The 21,109-nt window shown below is 36.2% G+C and overlaps 1 protein-coding gene across 2 annotated transcripts in view; it reads left to right on the top strand.

Annotated features, from left to right (window-relative positions):
- Positions 1-21,109, top strand: part of LSAMP (limbic system associated membrane protein) — a gene marked incomplete at both ends in the record, with an annotated part of 501,998 nt that overhangs the window by 442,980 nt on the left and 37,909 nt on the right. For both annotated transcript variants that reach the window (XM_081327926.1, XM_081327927.1), the window contains 3 exons: positions 4,754-4,888; positions 15,909-16,029; positions 16,747-16,895. In XM_081327926.1, coding sequence (XP_081184052.1) covers positions 4,754-4,888; positions 15,909-16,029; positions 16,747-16,895 — 405 coding nt within the window. The remainder of the gene's footprint in view (positions 1-4,753; positions 4,889-15,908; positions 16,030-16,746; positions 16,896-21,109) is intronic.

Consider the following 21,109-nt stretch of genomic DNA (forward strand, 5'->3'; position numbering starts at 1 on the left):
CAGAAGTTTTTCTTTAGATACCATATGCCTTTTTAATAGAATGGATAGTAAATCTCTGGAAAGTTCAGTATACAAAGCATGCAAATGAGACATACAAAATCAGCAAACCATTCTCTAAAATTAAGTATGTCTTCCAGTACAGAGATTTTTAGAACTAAGTTGTGTTTGTTTAAAAAGTTACTTATCTTGCATGCTTATACTGCTATCCATGTTAGAAGGTGCAGATAAAAAAAACAGCTATAAGATATGAAAATTAATTCAAAAATTTAACTTTTTGTCCTTGTATCTATGAAGTGGAACCTTTAATTTCCCCACCCCTAGATTCCAACAGATATTGAGTTAAACACTAACATCAAACATAGCAGAATCAAAATATTTGGCCCAGATTTAATGCTAAGTTTTCATAAAGTGCTGGTTTAAGTCAAATTTCAGCATCACCATCCCAGAACTCCATGATAGATGAAATCTTATGATGACCTGGAAAATAATATTTCCTACATTATGTTGGAAGATGAAGAACCTGCTAGCGACTGCAGTAACTGTGGAGTAATTTAGTAAAGGACTGCATGGCAGGTTGCCTGAATTGATTATTAGTCAAAAGGTTTTTAGAATTAATCTGATGCCTCATGAAATTAATGAGAAGAGAGATGTGGTATGGCTATAGCCTGGCATAGTATCACCTAAGGGAGGCTGTGATAACTAAGAACCAAGGATTCTCTGAAGGGCATATTATTCCCTAAGGTAAAGAACACTAAGAAAGTGGTATATAACCAAGATTTATATGATGTCACTGAGAAAAGGTCAGTTTGGTAAAGGTCAAATGTATTTGCCTTAGAAAAGTAGCATAGAAAGCCTAATCACTTGGAATATATTAAGCTGATCTGCAAAGATCATTTGAAACACACCCAGAGGGTATCAAAGTTAAAAATGTCAATAAAGAGGTTATAATCCCCATTTAATTGTAAAACACTTAAAATCCAGAGGATTTTTCCCCAAATCACTGCAAATGTCCACCTTCCTCTAGTTTCATTTACTGTAATAAAATGGATGGCAACTAACCAGTCTCTTGTTGTTCATTTTTTATTGTTTGAGTCTGACAATTTAATACCTCCCAGAAGACTCTGTTCTTCTTACTATTCATTTCATTTAACTCAAAGCTAGCTTCAGAACACTCTTAGACATTTAAATTGGAACTAGCAAGATTCACATTGTCAGTTTTCGGAACTGAAATGGCAAATAACATTGCATTTCTGAAAGAGATGCAAACCGAAATGCTCAGTAGTATTGAGATAGTGATGATAATTATAATAATGATTGTTTTTATTACATAGTGATTTTTAAAATAAATTATATTATGTTTTGGAACTCATGGATATGGATAAGGATACCTTTATTCAAGGCTAGATTATGGACCAGTCTAGCCTAGTGCTGTCAACACTGATCAGCAATAGCTGCCCAGGATTTGAGGTAAATTTCTTTAGCTTTATTATAAGAATGCAGGGATTGAATCTGAAAACTTCTAAGAATGAAGCATTCAATTTAATGGAAAATCATTACATAACAGACTTGTTTGGGATTACATTACAAATATCTGTGGCTTTTTTTCAGCCCAACATATAGCATGGACAATGGATAGAATTATTTTTTGCTTATTACTGAATTTTTATTTACATGCTTTCAAACATGCTAGGTTGGCAGGAGCTGGGACATGGAACAGGAGCTCACCCATCTCATGGCTCTCGGGTCTTAAACCGATGAGCTATAGACTTTTAACCTTTATAAACATTCAGAAAGCATTCCATGCTTTGCTGTACACTCTGTGCTGCAGCATCATATCATGCTGGCCTCATCTCCAGACAATGCTGGCTCTTTTGGCTTAAGAAATGGAGATGAGCACCACCCCATAAAATCAGTCACAACTAGTGGATTAAAATCCACTGGAGACCTTTACCTTTACCTAAATTTTTAAGGATGACTGGTGCTAAAATGACTAAAGACAGTATCTAGGAAAAGTTAAAACCATGCCACAGGTTGACCTCAGTAATTGGGACTGTCACTAAGCAACGTGGTCATAAAGCCCAATGTTCTGTGATCACACTAACTTACAATGGCAGTTCCAGTTTTGGTGGTTAAGCAAGTCCCATGTGGTTTCTAAGGGCAACGTCATGTGATTGTCATTTGCAACCTCCTGCCAGCTTCCCATTAACTTGACGAAAGCCAGCAATGAAGGTTACAAACAATGATGATATGACCACAGCACTCTGTGACTGTTGTAATAGTGAGCTGGTTGCCAAACATCCAAGCTGCAATCACTGCAGGGTTGCTGCAATGGCCACAACTTGAAGAGCAGCCATGAGTTTTCTCATTAAGTGCTGTCATACCTTTGAAGAACTGCTGAACAAATGGTCATTAACAAAGATTACCTTTATAACAAAAGAAGAGAAATTAAACAGAAGTAGATAACAGTCATACAGAAAATACAGAAAATTAAAACAGTCCTAGCATTCCAGTGGGTTCACAAAACTCCACAACCCAGGACCTGCTGAAAGAGGATTGCAACGTCATAGACCTCAAGGAGAAGCTGTTACAGAAAACAGAATGGTAACAGAGAAAGCATGCTTACAGGGTCCCATAAAATGACATTTTTCAGTGCTGTAAAAGTAAATGAAATAGAGATTTTGACAACATTGTTTCATCCATTCCTAGTTGAAATAGTTCAATAAAATTGGACTGGAAAACCTCCAAGTTTCCTTTCAACTCTGTTATTCTATTATTCTATGTTGCTCGTACTGTATCTTCCAGAGATTATAGGGCAAGATTGTCTAAAGATGAACAAATATATGAAACATATAGTCTATATTGATCAATATAAGTTTTCTCATAACATCAATTAAGTTCTTCTACTTTAATTAAGTTGCATGTTTAAAGCTTCTCTAGTACCTGGGTATTTTGTTTCACAAAAATAGGTGTGAAAATAAGGCATAAGCTAGGGCCTGAAATAACTGAACCACTTACTAGATGTATTCCTTTATAATTTAGAACAGAATAATTAAATGAAAGCAATCTTATGTTAAATGTATCATTTCCAGAGGGGACTGCAATGACTGTCCACTGACAATAGGAAACTGGTTTTAGATAATAGATAGTCCTCTAACTATCTCATGTTACATATTCAGCTAGATATCCCTCTGAATTTGTTTCACAAGCTTATTCCAAACTTCAGTGATTATTTCTGTCCTCCTTTTGAACTCCTGAGCTCATTAGGTAATTTAAATGCACATTAAATTACCAAGAACTCATCATAATACTCAGAGAAGGATAAAATCCCATGGAGAGATAAGTTCATATCTGCTTAGTATTCTGAGAGAAATGGTTTCAAGTATTTCCTATAAGAATTCAGTTATCAAATTTCTCAAATGTCTGCAAGGTTGATGCCCCATACAATACTATGTAATATATGTAACATATGTACATACCTTTAAAACAAACATCATTAATAAATGTATGCCTGATCAGAGAGAGACCAATGCTCCAAACAAACAGTGAGGGTGATTATTAAAAAAGCTATTCCAAAACCATTGCATCAATATAAACTGTAGCAATTCTTCCTGACTTTTCAGTTTAACAGTTTTCTAGTAGAAATATTGTGTTGTCCTCATACAAACTACATAAATAGTTATCTAAGAGAGACATTAATAAGTCAAGGCATTAGGCTTGGATAGAGTAGGAGAAATTGCAGAACCTGGGGGCATAGTAAGAAGAAGGATCAGCCTAGAATTCCTATGTAGTCTTAAGCAACTAAGTCCAATCTCTTGCATCTCCTTCTAGTATTATGGAAGATGGAGCATTTTGTCCAGCTAGAAAAAAGGCTATTATGTTCAGGATGGACAATTTATATGTAAGACACTTAGCATGAATGAAGTGTCTTCTGAGCAAGCAACCTTTATAATAAGGAAAGAAAAAATATCCATTTTTTCTTAAGGTCAAAAAACTTTTGTTTTAGTTCTAAATTGGTTCTCTTAAAATATGATGAAATTAAATAATGGGCAGAGAGGCCATAATATTTGAGGTTTTCATCCATCACTAACTTCTAGGAGAATATAGAATTGCTCTCAAGAATTAAGGAGGCCAGAGATCATGCCATAAGGCCAATTTTAGCCAAAATTTTAGGTTACAGTCTCAAGCAAGCCTTAGCAGAAACTAACACAAATTCTACTGCAATATTAGGGGCACTGCAGACTGCTAATGCTATAAGCGTATAGGACAATAAGCAAGTATATCTTCCACTAATTCCGTTGGTGACATTATTATGTCCTGCAATAACATTGTTACATTAGACATGAGGTCAGGACCAAGTTGGCATGCTGCATAATTTGGTTCCTCCGTCTGTAATACAGGGTCATCATCTTGTTGCTTGTTAGTATTTAAAGTCTGATGGGTATTTGTAAGCATGTAGAAGGGCCAAAGGTATCTGAAAGAAAATCTCAATGCACAGAATAGGATAATAGAACTGATAATAAGTTTGAGTGATTTTATCTGAAAACTTTTTTTAAAGAAACTATAAACCTACTAATTAAGTTCAGCATATCAAAAAGGCTACAGGAATAAACAATTACAAAAGAACAGGTAGAAAAAAATGGACATAGTTTGTTTCTGCATTTTGGATTGGCTTTCATTGATCTCCTTTTATATAGCTCTTCTTATATACTGAAGACTATTAAATTCAGGGTTTTTTTAATTTTTCTTTTCACAGGCAGAGAATTTGAAGGTGAAGAAGAGTTCTTGGAGATCCTGGGAATCACAAGAGAGCAGTCAGGCAAATACGAGTGCAAAGCTGCAAATGAGGTTTCCACAGCTGATGTGAAGCAAGTCCGAGTCACTGTGAATTGTGAGTTATTTTTATTTCGACCAGATCAGATTAATGTAATGGCAGATCAGATTATAGTAATGGCAATGAATGAAAAACTGTTATGACAGAGGAAACACTACCTGCACAGTCCAGTTGGGAACTATTAGTGAACCAAATATGAAAAATCTCTAAGAAAAAGCATTTGGCCAAGGAAGCAAAAAAAAAAAATTAAAATCTGAAAAAAAGACCACCAAGTGAATCTGAGACAAAGCAATTCACATTCCCTCCTGTAACTCAATGGATACCATATGAATTAAACACAGAGCAAGGAAGAACCATAAAAGGAAGAGTGCTAACAGTCATACATTCTGTGCTAACATTTAGGCAAAACTTTCCAAAGTGAGAAAAAAGTTATTAAAGAAAATCCCAAACTGGGAGCATCCTTGTACATGTTAAATCTGCCTGAAAATATGTACCTTGACCATGATATTTAAGATAGGAATTTTAAAAAAACATTTAGAAAAGAAGATAGTATTGTCTCAAGAACTCTGCTTATAAATGTCTATCAGAAATGAAGTATAAACTATTTAGTAAATATTAATTAGAAAAATATAAATAGGAAACTCATACTGTAACCTGTTTAGCTATCCAAAATAGACAGCTTTTTCTTTGTTTGAACATGGCTTAGATAATCTGTTCAGCAATTACTTTAAATCCTTTCTAGAAATGTGTTTGTGAATTGACTGTGCATTTAGAATATTTCAGTCTCATTTTCCCTTCTTTTAATTTATAATACATTTATATTTTCATGAAAAGAAATTACTATTTTGGGTCTTGGAGTATTATTTAAATATAAATTCTACAGATTTAAGATCTCAGAGAGACATATGTCCTTATGCACTTTTATGTAGTAATTGGCTAGTTTAGTTAGCTAATTTAACTAAAACAATCACAACAGCAAATATTCTATTTCTTGCAAAAAAAAAAAGTTGGTTCCAGTTTGTCAGATCTGAGAGAAAAGCATCAGTATAAATTTGTTTTGCCCAGACAATGCAAAAAGGGGCTTTTTCAGAAGGTTATGTTAAAATGTTGAACATAAGAACTCAAGCCAGCAAAAAAAATATGTGTGGGCAAAAATTGTTCCATCCACTGCCAGTCTCTATTCTGAAACAACAGCAATGCTAAAGAAAAATGTTATCCATATATACCATATATTACAAGTGATGTTAAGAAAGGAGATTAGTAGGATTGGTAGATTGCTTTGGTTTTGTTTCCCTTCTCACCAAGTATTATATAGAATTATTGGTGGATTTTTTTTCAACTTTTATCTATCAAGGGCTGGGACAGGATTAGGCAAATGTAGGAAGGTTTTTAGAATGCAAGTTTAACCACCGGTTAAACTGCCTGTATAATAGGTTGCTGGCATTGGTGCTCAGTGATGTAACCTGTCAGGATGTTTCTAAATACAGTTCTAGTGCTATTTGAAAGAATCTTAGATCTATGTGTTCAGTTGACAAATACTGTTGCTCAGAAGATTGTTGCATGAAGTAGGAACCTAAGTAGAGTTGATCCTGCTTCACTCTGTACCCCTTCTGTGCACCTGTAACCTGTTGACTAGACTATCATTAAATACAGGTATAGAGCTTTTCAAATGATTGCTAAACTTATGTTTATAAGAAGTCTGTGCAAGACATGACAAGTCCTATAAAGAGCTCTGGACAGGAAATAAATAGGATCATTCTTCTGTAGAAACCCACCCCAAGCCAAATGTGCCATGGAGGCCATTCCCAGTCAGAAGAAGAAATGGACAAGCCTGTAGCAGTTTAAACTTAAGTTTAAACTAAGAGAAGCTAGACAGGTTCCAATTTCTAACCATGTCAGCAAGCGCTTCATCGGTGAAGTATCCTGAATGTATATTTTGGGAGATAAAGGAAGCCTTATGTTGAACGTGGAACAAGATAAGTATGACTAACCTGCCTCAGTTACACTCTGAGGACATGGGAGAGAAAAGGGGATAGTGGGTCATGTTCAGTGGTGGAATTCAAATATGTGAATAACCAGTTTTCTGCGTGGATGCCACTTCCAGAAGTCCATTCTGGGCCTGAGCAACAAAAAATTAGCTACTGGTTCTGCTAAAATAGTGTGAACCAGCTGAATTCCGCCACTGGTCATATTCATGCCATGTTAGAGGAAAATGAAGATGAAGATGATCCCATATTATAATGAAAGAACAGAAAACTTGAACCTTAATTACCTAATTAGTTTAAATTCCTGGCTAACTTGTGAAATTGCTTAGAGTCCAATATATTATTCCAGCTTCTTTGCCAACTATTTCTTTTTTTCAAAATAGATTTGTATTTTTAAAATAAGATCAAATTAAAAGGGAATTAATGTAGCAAAACCACTAATTAGCAAGATCATTTCTAGTAAAAGTAAGACCACCAGCTAAGGATACTTTTACACAGACATCATTTACATTCAATTTAACTCAGAATAATCCCCTCCCATCCTTTTACTTTCTGAATACTGTTGCTCAATGTTTCTTATCATTTAATCTGCATACCTACAGAAAACCAAGAAATATCTTACAAATATCAATATCTAACAAATATACCTCACCCCATCTTTGTCCCGTCTCCTCATGTTTGTTTTCACAATAAGAACAAAAAGTGAACTGTTACTGTAAGGAAAGAGACAAGTCCACTCCTGGTTACCTAAAGCAGGGGTGTCAAACTTGCAACGTCATGTGTCGTGTCGCAATGTATTGCGACTTTTTTCCATTGCTGGCAATGGGGTGGGTGTGGTTTTGGCATGATGCATGCGGCCTGCAGGCCAGCAATTTGATACCCATGGACTAAAGGATTGGTGCAATGCTGCAATTTGCACTATGCTTTCTTGACTTCGGTGGCATGTGACTGAGATGGGTAGTTTTCCCACCGCCTTGAAAGAAGTGGTGGTGAGACCCCTCCTTAAAAAGCCTGTCCTGGACCCAGCTGTATTAAACAACTTCTGTCCGGTCTCCAACCTTCGCTTCCTTGCGAAGGTTGTTGAGAGCGTAGTGGCGCATCAACTCCCTCTGTTCCTGGAGGATGCTGATTATCTGGACCCATACCAATCGGGTTTCAGGCCTGGACACAGCACGGAGACAGCATTGGTCACTCTGATGAATGATCTCTGGTGAGGTCGGGACAGGGGTTGTTCCTCTGTCCTAGTCCTATTAGACCTCTCAGCGGCTTTTGATACCATCGACCATGGTATCTTACTGCGGCGTCTCAGGAGGTTGGGAGTGGGAGGCACTGTTTTTCAGTGGTTCTCCTCCTACCTTCTGGGACGTTCGCAGTCAGTGTTGGCGGGTGGGCAGAGATTGACCCCGAGGCCTCTCGTTTATGGAGTTCCTCAGGGGTCGGTCCTCTCACCTCTCCTGTTTAACATCTATATGAAGCCGCTAGGTGAGATCATCCATGGTTTTGGAGTTGGATATCATCAGTATGCTGATGATACCCAGCTTTTCATCTTGACCCCAAACCACCCCAGTGATGCCCTCGATATGATGTCCCGTTGCCTGGAGGCAGTCCGGGTCTGGATGGGGAGGAACAGGCTTCAGCTCAACCCTGACAAGACTGAGTGGCTGTACGTGCCGGCATCTCAGGAAATTCAGATTATTCCATCTCTTACTATGGGGGGTGAGTTACTACCCCCCGTAGATAAGGCTCGCAACTTGGGTGTCCTCTTAGATTCATAGCTCTCCTTAGAAGATCATATAGGAGCTGTGACTAGAGGGGCCTTCGCCCAGGTTCGTCTGGTGCGCCAGTTGCGACCCTATCTGGACCTGGATGCCTTGCGTACAGTCACTCATGCACTTGTGACCTCTCATTTAGACTACTGCAATGCTCTCTACATGGGGCTGCCCTTGAGGACCACTCAGAAGCTTCAGCTGGTACAGAATGCAGATGCACAAGTTCTGTTGGGGGTCTCCCGATACTCCCATGTTACACCTCTGCTCCATGAGCTGCATTGGCTTCCAGTTGCCTTCCGGGTGAGATTCAAGGTGCTGGTGATGACATATAATCCGGACCCATGCCTACATGGCATGGGTCCGGATTACCTACGGGAGCACCTGCTGCTGGCGTCAACTTCCCTCCGTCCAGTGCGCTCCCACAGAGAGGGCCTCCTCAGGGTACCACCAGTCAGAGAATGTCGACTGGTGACCCGCAGGGGGAGGGCATTCTCGGTGGGCGCGCCAGTCCTTTGGAACCGCTTACCGGCTGAACTCCGGATGGCCCCCGACCTTCGCTCCTTCCGGCGTGATCTAAAAACTTATCTATTTGAACAAGCCAGCCTGGTCTGATGGGTTTGGGGTTTTAACATTGTTTTTAACTAACTTGCTGCATCAGGCACAATCATTTAATTTTAAATCTTGTATCCTGTATTCTTATTTTTATTGCCCTGTACACCGCCCTGAGTCCTTTGGGAGAAGGGCGGTATGTAAATCAAATAAATAAATAAATAAATAAATAAATAAATAAATAAATAAATAAATAAATAAATAAATAAATAAATAAATAAATAAATAAATAAACAAACAAACAAACAAACAAACAAACAAACTACACATGCTACAGAAGGTTCTTTGTTTTGTTTCTGAACTTGAAGTTAATTGCCTTCAGTTACAGAAGAAGTGAAGACTGTTGTGAGAACACAGAGGTATGATGGTGATGCAGAATGGCCAAATACTAAGTATGGAGTTTAAAGCATAAAAGAAACTTATTAATTACAGTTCTTGGATGAGCTATGGGGCAATACAACAACCTAAGGCTCTTTTTAAACTAACTACTTAAAGTGTAGATGTAAAAGTGGCACAGCTGAGTCATAGTCAACTATAATGTGCATATGTATGCAAGCATCTGTTTGATTAGAATATATTATTCTTTTTATAAGGCTACAGCAGATGTAAATTGTTAAGTACTTTATGTTACATCCATAGATCTGTCTGCATCAGGGGATACGGCTGCTAGAAGATGACCTTTCCATTCAGTGCTTTCTTCAGCAGCCAAAATCACCTTGTAAAAAATTTCCAGGATCAGGGGCCCTGCTGAATGGGGAAGAGGCAGCAGGTGGCGATCATAGATAATTAGGCAGACTAGCATCTGTGGAAGTTATTTTCATACAAGCTGCTTCTTAGATTCAGTTAGGGTTAGATCTCTTAATTTTATACATTGTCTATTAGAAAAATGTGATATGAGTAGCTCTGTAAACTACATTTGATCCTTAACTTCATCATGTATAATTTCTGCTGAAGTCACACAATCAAGAGACTTCAAAAGTATTAAGTCACAAAGTCAATCCTCCGCTTAGTGCAGAAGTACAAATTAAAGCATTCCAAGCAAAAATCTATCACCAGCCTGTGCTTGAAGACAGCTGGTAAAGGGTATCTCACTGTCATCCTAAGTAATTTATGCCATTGTCAAATTGTTGCTCTAAGAAAGCTTTTCACAACATTCAACTGACATTTGCATTTATGCCATTATCTTGTATCCAATATTCTGTGATGACAAAAGATGTAAGGCCTTTAGTCTGAATCCTTTCAGATACTCTGGCTCCGACCAATATAGTCCTACTAGGCTTAGCAGAATTCATAATTTTTGGGAAAGCAAACAAGGCCAATACGGTTGTAGGAACTAAATATAATAAGATAAAATCAAATCTGACTAGGAATCATGGTGTTGTTTATTCCAAATTGCTCCAACCTGGTGCCTTCCTGATGTAGGAAACTTCAAATACCATAGCCAGCAATTAACATGTAAAATGCTTACTGATTATGGGATTACTGGAGATTGTGGGAAATGATGCATTTTTGAAGTGTGGCAAACTAGATTGTAGCACATTGCTGTGGCCCTCTGATGATCCCAAAGCTCCTTTCCCAGAAGCCTCTCCATCTTCTGGTCCTATCTCCTGCTTTTGCTGCCATCAGTTATCTTGTAAACAGCACCTTTAACTGACATCCTTCAATCCTGTATGTAAAAGAGATAGGGTTCATTTTGAGTAATTAAAAGATCAAACTACAAATGTAGAAACTATATAATACCACTTACTGACTTATAGAATATAAATATGGTGAACAGAGGATTCGGCCGTCTCTCTCCATGCCTTTGAGAGAACAAACCAATCACAGAGGAAATAAGCAAAAACTTAATTAAAAAAAGATAAACATGTAAAGCCCCCTTTTAACATTAAATATCAAAATGAAAATAGTGGATGTGGGAAAAATAAATTTCAGACAAATTCCCAAGACACAGCTGCTCTGTTACAAACAGCGGTCTTTCTTCCAGAATCTCTGACAAAATACTGAAGAGGTTTCACTGTATTATTATACATCACAAGAGATTCTAAAGGAAAACTTGCAACTTTTGAAAACAGCCTGAAGGATGAAGGAAGGCTAAAATTATGCCCAATTCCCTAACTAGGGCAGAAAAATAAAGAACACAGGACTTAGCACAGTACTAAAAATGAGATAAAAATCCTGGATAGGCATTTTAGCTATATCTACAGAAACAGAAGTTTTCTGAAGAAAAGCTCTTCTTGGGCTCTTGGATTTAGTTACTTCCTGTTTGATTCAAACTGTTAACTGCTATTGGGGAGATGAAAAATGCTGCTCTGTCTTTCCTTCTATTTTCTGCTCTTAAAAAAACCAAACTGGTTTTTTTCTCTTAATCTCCAGGAGAGGGAGGGGCTTTAAGTGATCACTATCACTTGAGTTTGTCCCATGAGAAAGAAAAATATGTGAAGAAGGAAAGTATACTGTAGATATTATGATGCAAAGTAACGTTGGTCTTATCTACTTTTCAGTCAGATTGTCACTTTGAACATTATTTTGACTCATTAGGATTTATATATGTTATTTATGTATGTAATAGATATTTTCTGCCTGAGAAATCTTGGCAATCTTTTACCAGTGGTATCATTTTAAACATATTTATTAAAAAAAATTAAAACTCACAAGAGTGCAAGGACTATAAATAATATTAAATGCTCATAAACATGTTGATTGTAACTGTCAGTCAGGTACAAGGAGACCCTGCACTTTGATCGCAGGTGGTTTTTTTAATCCTTCTTTTGTTTATGCATGTTAATTTCTTCTTGGAATAAAAATAAATAGTGGTGATATTAATATTTTTTTCAGAGTTTTGTAAAGAATTTTATTTTTCTTTTCAATGATATAATGTTCTCAGTTCAGTACAATCAGTTCATACATTAATGCCATATTGCAATTTAATTTTTATTACAGTAAATTCTCTGCTTATTTACTGTTATTGTATCCTTTTATCCCTTGCTTTTTTCTTTTTTCTTTTTTGCTGTTATTTAAAATGTTTTAATAAATAAATGATGAGACAAAATAAAGGAAAGAAACAGTATAGACTCAGGGTTAATTCATTATTATTGGTATTCTGAACCACATAACAAACTCCTAATCATAGCAGTCATAAAAAAAAGTTTACCTTTCTATCTTGATTTCATTTGCACTGGATTTCAAATAGAAATTATTTATATTCCCACAAAAAAAAAACAACTGAAGGCTGAAACATCTACTGTATGTAAACCTGAATGAAATTGCAATATAAAATTTTGTAGCCTTTCTCCAATAACTCCACCTGGATTGTTTATTATGTTAGTTAATCTTTTTTAACAAATATATGACTTCTATTTATTTTAGAGGAAAGACAAGGTACAGAAAGTATCTCAGAAATGTAATATGAAATGCTGAAATTTCTGTCTTCTGAGAGCTCACACATATATGTGCATGCATGTTCAATTTTCTTCTGTGCTCCTAATTACTGTTTCTGATGTTTTGGAGGTTGGGGTTTTTCCCCCTTACAGTATTAAATACCTTCAATTGGGCAATAAAATTGTTTTTTAAGAGTCCATCCTATATGGAAACATAGTTAGCCTTCTATTGTAGGAGAGGTGAAAGCAGCAAGGATCTTGTTTTAAGATCACAATAACAGGGTTCCATAATATTATCATAAAGAAGAAAGAATAGTGCAATTCATCATTTTCTCACTTGATAAATGAAAACAAATAAGATAGATGAATACCTGTCCATGGTCTTTGTGCATTGTAAATAAAAGTAGATTTCTCTCTCTCTCTCTCTCTCTCTCTCTCTCTCTCTCTCTCTCTCTCTCTCTCTCTCTCTCTCTCTCTCTCTCTCTCTCTCTCTCTCTCTGTGTGTGTGTGTGTGTGTGTGTGTAAAATAGAAACTTCAGTACAAGCATTATTGCTACTGTAATGAACACCACAATTATGAAAATATTTGTTGCATTCAAGGAAGTATGACTGCAAATTAACTCATTTAATGCAGGAAGGTTGGGAGCATTGGCAATTCAAGTAGTTACATGAGGAAGAGCAGTCAGATTGCTCTGAAATCCAAGAATTACTCAATTTCAAGAGATATTGAAAGTGGAAAGATAAAAGTCAGCAAGTCTTCAGCAGTGTTATCTAATTTCTGAGTACTCACTCTTTTGCTTTCACGAAGTAAAAGCAAAGTTTTATAAACCTTGTTCAGCTGCCTATCAGTGTGATTTTGATAAATTCTATAGAACCTGGTTGCTTATTTTCAGGTTTTAGGGAGGATAATGAGGCTAAAAATATCCCAGTTGTAAATGTTGTCTTTATTATTTAACTGAAGCTTATGCAACACTGGAAAAGGAGAAATCTGCATTAAAAATAGACTCAAATACACACATTTAAACTCACACTAAAGGCCTTTGTTTATTTGAGCTGTCACTGCACATTTTATTTAACAGTAGCTAGAAATAAAAATGTGCAATGCTAACATAACACTTCAAATTGGAAATGTAGCACTTAATGATTTTCTATGAGGATGATGAAGTTGTGGATCCTAATAACCTGTGAAAAAAATGTTGGAAATTAGTTCTTACCAAGTAATCACCTTTGATTTAATTGAAATTTTTTTCCAGTGCCTAAAATTACTCTGGCCAATTCTACACAAATCCACCCTAATATTCACCAGTACAGGCCATGGTATAATTTCAGAAATGTTGAAAGTGTCATTTCAGAAATTAAATATAAAATTAATGTGGGAACTATGCCTGAAAGTTGGAATGGGATCATAGTATGTATGTGGAGGAAGATTTAAATTGACAATTTGCACTGGGTTTAAATATGTGCAATCAACCAAGGCATAGTTTGCTTCATCTATTGTGCATAATCCTTTATTCTTTCATTTTGGTTTTCATATCTTTATCTTTGTATTGTTAATTCTTGTTGCTTTTTTCTTTTAAAGCATATAGTAGCAAGAGGCAAAATTAGAGATCTACTTATGTAGAAGCCATTAGAGAAATTGGTCCTTCAGGTTTGCAGTAATCAATCTTGATTTTACCAGCAAATGATTACAGGATCCGTTCATACATTTCTAGTTAAAAGGATCCAAATGTAGGTGGTTTTAGAAGTGGCATTCACGAAGGGCAATGCTGGGATAATATGATAAAAGAGTGATTCCTTTATTGAGTAAAATGACTAACACCCGAAATCTACATGCTACTATTATAAAAGCAGCATTTCATTTAAGACAAATCACTATGGGATTTGCTTTTTCTCCCATGCACTCATCTTTTTCATCTTAGCATTCTTTATTATTACTACATTACTACAATATTTTTTTAATGAAATGCAGTGCATTTCACAAAATGTGTGTGTATAAGCTTCTACTATGGGCACCATTTAGTGCCTCATTTCCAAACCAAGATTGACATGTAAGATGCTGGACCCGGATATAATGGAACATATATTTTATTTCACGTTCTTCCTACACACTAAATATTGGTTAATTTTAGAAAGAGCTATTACAGTGACCTCTCAGGGAAAGAAACCTGAATGTGCTTTTGAATGTGTTGTCCTTGAATTCTACAGATATATCAGTTTCTATAGTGTCTGATCAAACATAAAGTTGAAGCAACTGATTGTTAGCCTTCCAGAATTGGGAATATGGCTAATATAAAGAATGCAGCTGAAATAAGAGATTTGGCTCTTTAGCAGGATTCAGGGGAACTTAGGCAGGACAGTTTAGCTTTCAGATCTGTATAAAAATATTTGCTCAGTCTGTGAATTATTCCCTATGTTAGATCTAGTGGAACAGAAAATGGTTGTTTCAATGATAAGAGTGAAGAGACTACTAGATTTAAACAATATTCTTATCCATAAAGGTAAAGGTAAAGGTTCCCCCGCACATGCGTGCTAGTCGTTTCCGACTCTAGGGGCCGGTGCTCATCTCCGTTTCATAGCCGAAGAGCCAGCGTTTGTCCGAGGACGTCTCCGTGGTCATGTGGCCGGCATGACTAGACGCCAAAGGCGCACGGAACGCTGTTACCTTCCCACCGTAGTGGTCCCTATTTTTCTACTTGCATTTTTACGTGCTTTCGAACTGCTAGGTGGGCAGAAGCTGGGACGAGTAACAGGCGCTCACTCTGTTACGCGGCACTCGGGATTCGACCCGCCAAACTGCCGACCTTCTGATCGACAAGCTCAGCGTCCTAACCCACTGAGCCACCGCATAAAACCTTTTTCTTATATTTCCCAGAAAATCTTTAAGCATAAGTTATGATGAGAGACAATAACTGACCTAAAGTCACCCATGGCTCAGGGATATTTGACCCTGTATCTTCCAGGTTCTGGTTAAACACAAATGTTCACATATAACCCTTTACAGGAATGCTTATGGAAGAATGAGAATTATTTTATTGTACGCCTGAGGACTAGACATGGAATAAGAGTTTTAGAACAATTTGGTCCCACCCACCATGATTTTTTTTGACCCTTTGGTAGATTGTCTCCTGTCTATGTTTGCTGGCATTCTCAAGATTGCTGCTTTCCTCTTATTGACTTCACTATTTCTTGCCCGTATTAATAGATTTCATTACATTCTAATGTAAATCATAACTAAGCCTGAAGATATTCAAATTTGAATGGCTGCACTCCTTGCATTGTGGCTCCAGGTAGGCACACATTGATAGCAGTGATATGAGCCAGTCTTTCTCTCCTGCAGACCCACCAACTATCACGGAATCCAAGAGCAATGTATCTGCTACAGGGCGGCCAGTTTCACTTAAGTGTGCAGCCTCTGCTGTGCCCACGCCTGATTTTGAATGGTACAGAGATGACACTAGGTAATTATACTGTTTATCTTCTTTCTGTTGTCTCTGATGTCTAGCTTAAAAAATGTTCTCTTTATACTCAATGCACACTTTCCGAAAGTTCCATCACTCATCTTCTTTTTTTCTTTCAACATTCCACCCACTAGCCGTATGACCACAAGTTAGCAACAAACACAGGTATGGTATCTGTATAATATCAGTTGTGCTTTGAATACAAGGCCCACACATATTTAAAAGGGAGTGCTAGGCTTCTAAATAAAGGTTTGCAGTATACTTTTGCAAGAGTTAGATTAGAAAAGTCTATTTGAATTGTGTCTAAGTTCTGATACAATAAAATGGTTAATTTTTAAAATGCCACAAGATTCTTTGTTGTGTTTGCTGAAAAAAATTAACATAGTTATTATGTCAGCTAAAAAAATAGTGAATTATGGGGGAGGAGTTGAAAGATAAGAGGGGTAAAGCAATGTAAAAGGCAAATCTTACCACATTTTTAAAGAATTAATGAAAAAGAAATTAAAAAAAACAAGTGTAAACTTGTAGATAAAAAAATTCTGCAACTTTCATAGTTTTCTCCCTTCCATCCTCATATAATACCCTGTCTGTAACAAAGAACCCTTCTCATTCCATATCTGTCTGCAGTCTGCGTTGAAATTTGTAATTCTTATACTTACCATATACGAAGAATGCAAAGTGTTACTGTATTTACCACTGACTTTTCTTGATTCTCAGGATAAATAGTGCCAATGGTCTGGAGATCAGGAGCATAGGGAGCCAATCCTTCCTGACAGTGACCAATGTCACTGAAGAACATTATGGCAACTATACCTGTGTCGCTACCAACAAACTGGGAATCACAAATGCTAGCCTATTTCTTTACAGTAAGTATGGAAGTGGGGGGAAAATACCTGAATGAGTTTCAGTGTTGTAGTGAAAAGGACAGTGTTGGGTCCTAAAATGAATTAAGCAAAAGAAAAGAGAAGGGAAAGAGAAAACAGCATTCTACTCCACCTTCATATCCAAAGAAAAATAAATAGGAAGAGCTGCTTGTTTAAAGTCAGGCGCCTACTTCCAAGTAGTATTGCTTAGATTTTCAGTATAAATTAACTTAGTTTCCAAGACAACAAATCCTGTTCCATTTGGAAATAATACTATTAAGACGTATTACTCATAATTATATCCCATCCTTAAACTATAATTAATGTGATTGAAAGTCATCATCAAGATATATAGTATTGATATTAGAAAGCAGCTAACACAGTACAATTATTGTTTGAATTATTGATGAAATGTAATTTGACAACATGGAGAAAGAAATGCAAGTTGAAATAAGGACAGAAAAGAAAGAGTTCTCTTTCAAGACAACTTGAAAGAAGTTGAAGTCATAGATCAAAGCCTCATAAAGGAATGGTGCTTGGGTTTAAAGGTTGTTTTCATGAGCTGTGAGAAAAGATGAATATAGTCCAATTAGAAAAAAAAGACAAAGTCAGTCCCAACCAAAGCTAGATACATATTTTCATAAGACATACATAATGTTTGACGTGGTCCTGAGACTAACTTTCCATCACTCCGAAATACAAATGATTGATACAAATTTCTGTTTGCATTGCAAAACAAATGAAAGTAATTCTGTAGCCTTAATTGTAGGCTTTTACTCATGTTTGAAAGAGTGCAAAAAAAGCAAAAATAAAGCAAATGCTGCCTTTGGGTATAGGTTTACATTTTTCAACTTAACTTTTTTGTTAAGAAAATAATCAAGCCGAGAAACAGGTGCAAATGTATTTATTTAAACACATATGCATGAATGCATTTTCTAGGTTCTAATTTATCTTATCTTAATCTTTGATAAAAATAGAATATAAAAAGTCAAGTTATTTCTTAACTCAGCAAGCTTTCTTTTAATAGTCTTTTCTTGGAAACATAATCAAGAAGGACAACTATATCATTAGGCAGCTGAGGGATAGTTAGCAGCTGGGAGGATAGATATACTTGTAGAAAATTTACTCTTTAATAAAAATACTCCTTAATATACTAGCCCTCAAGCACAAGAACACATTGTTCAAAAAGATTTAATTCTGATGTCAGATAATATTTGAAACAATGATTCATTTTTGAATGGGGTCCAACATTTTCTTGGCCATTGTGGTAAACCAACTAATTAAATCTTCAAGTCAGACTAAAATATTTTATTTCATTCTGTGTTTTCTCCTGGAGATCTGTAATGGATTATAGTTTTTTTGGGAGGAGGGGGGCTTCAGCAGTTTACAAGGTCTTTATCCAGTTAGCACAGATCATTTGAATAAGACATCACCTATTACCTGTGATTTTAGAACTTATAACTTTTGAAAATATAAACCAATAATATGGCTAAGAACAGATGAGCATTGTTGATACTTTTTTAAATAGCTAGGTAAATGGAATTGTAATGCAAAGCTGGTCTTATGAAGTATCTTGATAAATTTGCCTCCAAAAGCAGATTTGGAAGCACAATACATGGCAGCAGAGACCCAATCACTCATGTTTCCTTACATCCACAAACGGTGCAATTATTACTCACCAGGGCAAAGAAATGAACCAAAAAGAACTGCTGTCCAAGTCATCCTTGAAAGATGCTGCAGTTTTGTCTGACTTTACTGTCTCAAATGTTTTCACAGATATAAGTAGATGAAAGGAAAAGAAAACAATAGAATAAACAGCCATTGCAAATATTGGAACTTTATTTTGATTGTGTATCCTGTACATCAGAGGTCCCCAATCTTTTGGGCACCAGGGACTGGTTACATGGAGAGAGGTTTTTCCATGGACCAGAGGGTGCATGGTTTTGTGTGCTACCTGAATTCCATGGATGGGGCTTTGCTTGTTTGTGCGGACCAGTTGCTGGCATGCCGTGATCCAGTACTGGTCCACAGACCGGGGTTAGGGACCCCTGCTATACACATTGAAACAATGTTGAAACAACAAAAGGGGAAACCATACCAAAAGTATGGATTTATAGATATAAACAGTGAAGTTCCAGCTTTTTTAACCTGGATGCTCAACAGCTACCAGAGTTATTCGTACACTTAATATCCTTTTTCATTTCCTTTACAAGTTATCTTTTTGCTTGCTAAAACAAGCAGAGTTAAAAATAAGAGGGAATTTGCAAGAAAATGTTTTTATAGAAAGAAGAGAAAAAAGATGCCTACTGGAGTTTCTGTTTTGCAGAAGAATTTCCTTGTATTAGGATATTTTTCTTTCTTTAAAAACCCCTAGCCATACTTTGCAGTAGGAAATGTGCAGTGGAAAAAGAAGAGGAAGTTCTATTAATGGGCAAAGGCTGATTTTCTCTATCTTGCTTTTTCACTGTACCTGTTTTTGTGCTGATAGACACTAAAGGACTAATGAAACTCTTCCTATGTCTTCTAAAAAATAACTGATTAATTCAGTAGGACCTATTCTCAGATATGTAGAGTTGAGTTAGCACTATAAATCAATGAAAGCAAAACTCTATATATTGTTTAACAATTCCCTTTTCATGTGGTCTTCCAAAAATAATATGAATTAGTAGAAATCTGTGGATCACCTACTTCCTTTATCAGTAAAATAGCTCACATTTTATAAGGTAAAGATTCTGGTAGTACTTTTTAAAAACAAATCTTGTTCTAAAAGACTTATGCCCTTTAATTAGATTTGCTGGTCTGAAAAGATTCTTCCATATTCCTTCTGATTTTTGGCTACCACAGCTAACATAGCTCTCCTCCTACAATGACATCTCTTATATGTCATTCTGCTTTGACAAAATGTCAGGATGGGGTCAAGCATTTACTTCATTAATAGCAGCTGCTATTAATGTAGAAGTTGCTCTTATCAAGCCAAGCAACACCATGCTTTGCTTCCATACTTCCATAGTGAGAAGCAAAGACATTTTTCCCATACCCCTGTTTCAGTGAGCTTCTTGAAATAAAATACTTTTTGAAAATCTGCCCAGACCTCTTGATTGGGTTTATATATTGTGTTTTGTGGTTATATTTGCTCCATTTTACACTGAATAGTATCAAGAAGGCTTTCTAGCAGGCAGATTCTCACTGCCTCAACAGGCTCCTGAATATAAATAGTAGTAGGAACAGATTGGAAGAGACATTTGGCCAGACTTCTACTGGTAACATACATACCAGCAAGAACAAACTGTTATAGTTTATTTTCTTGCCTTTTCTCTGTTTAGAAATTACTCTCACACTCTTCCAGCCAATTAGGCTTGGCCTAATTTTTATTGAGAAAAAGAAATTGAAGAAGACATTCTCTGGTTTGGCTATAGAGCAGTATAGGTGTCTGAAAAAGTGCTATGAAGGACAGTCAATTTGTGTTAGTATCGCTATTTGATAATAGTGAATCAAAGTTAGTATGAACACCCTTCTCCCTCGGAGCTGATGTACTGATGTTTCTGAAGACCCTATATTTGAAAGCGGGATAATCTGTACTTGGCTACAGATAGTCCTTGACTTAGAACCATTCATTTAGTGATCATTTTAATTAAATAAATAAAATAAATTTGTTTTTGTTTTTTATTAAAGAGTTTTACAAAAACAAAATTTTACAATATATCCCCAAATTCCCCCCACCCCAAACCCGCCCACTTCCCCCCCCCACTTCCCAGAGCTAAATACAGGATTATAGTTATAATAATCATATTCTAATTAAAAATTATGCATAATATACAATTAACCAAATTCATAATGTGCTTTAACTCCCCTTTAACATAACTACATACAAAGTACCAATAACAATATCCCACTAAAATCTACTCATAAGCTAAATGGAACTTTTTAGTCCCATATTTGTTCTGAATATAATCTATCCATCTCCTCCAAACTGAAATATATCTTTCCTGTGAATGATCTTTCAAGTAAGCAGAAATCTTAGACATTTCTGCAAGATTCGAAACTTTAAACACCCATTCTTCTATAGTAGGCAAACTATCCTTCTTCCAATATTGTCCCACCAGTAACCGAATAAATAAAATAAATTTGAAGCTTCAATGGCACTGAAAAGTGATTTATGATTGCTTTTCCTAGTTATGATTGTTGATGATTCCCATGGTCACATGATCACAATTTTG

The sequence above is a fragment of the Vipera berus genome (genome assembly GCF_964194415.1).
Source record: "Vipera berus genome assembly, chromosome: 4".
Lineage (NCBI taxonomy): Eukaryota > Metazoa > Chordata > Lepidosauria > Squamata > Viperidae > Vipera > Vipera berus.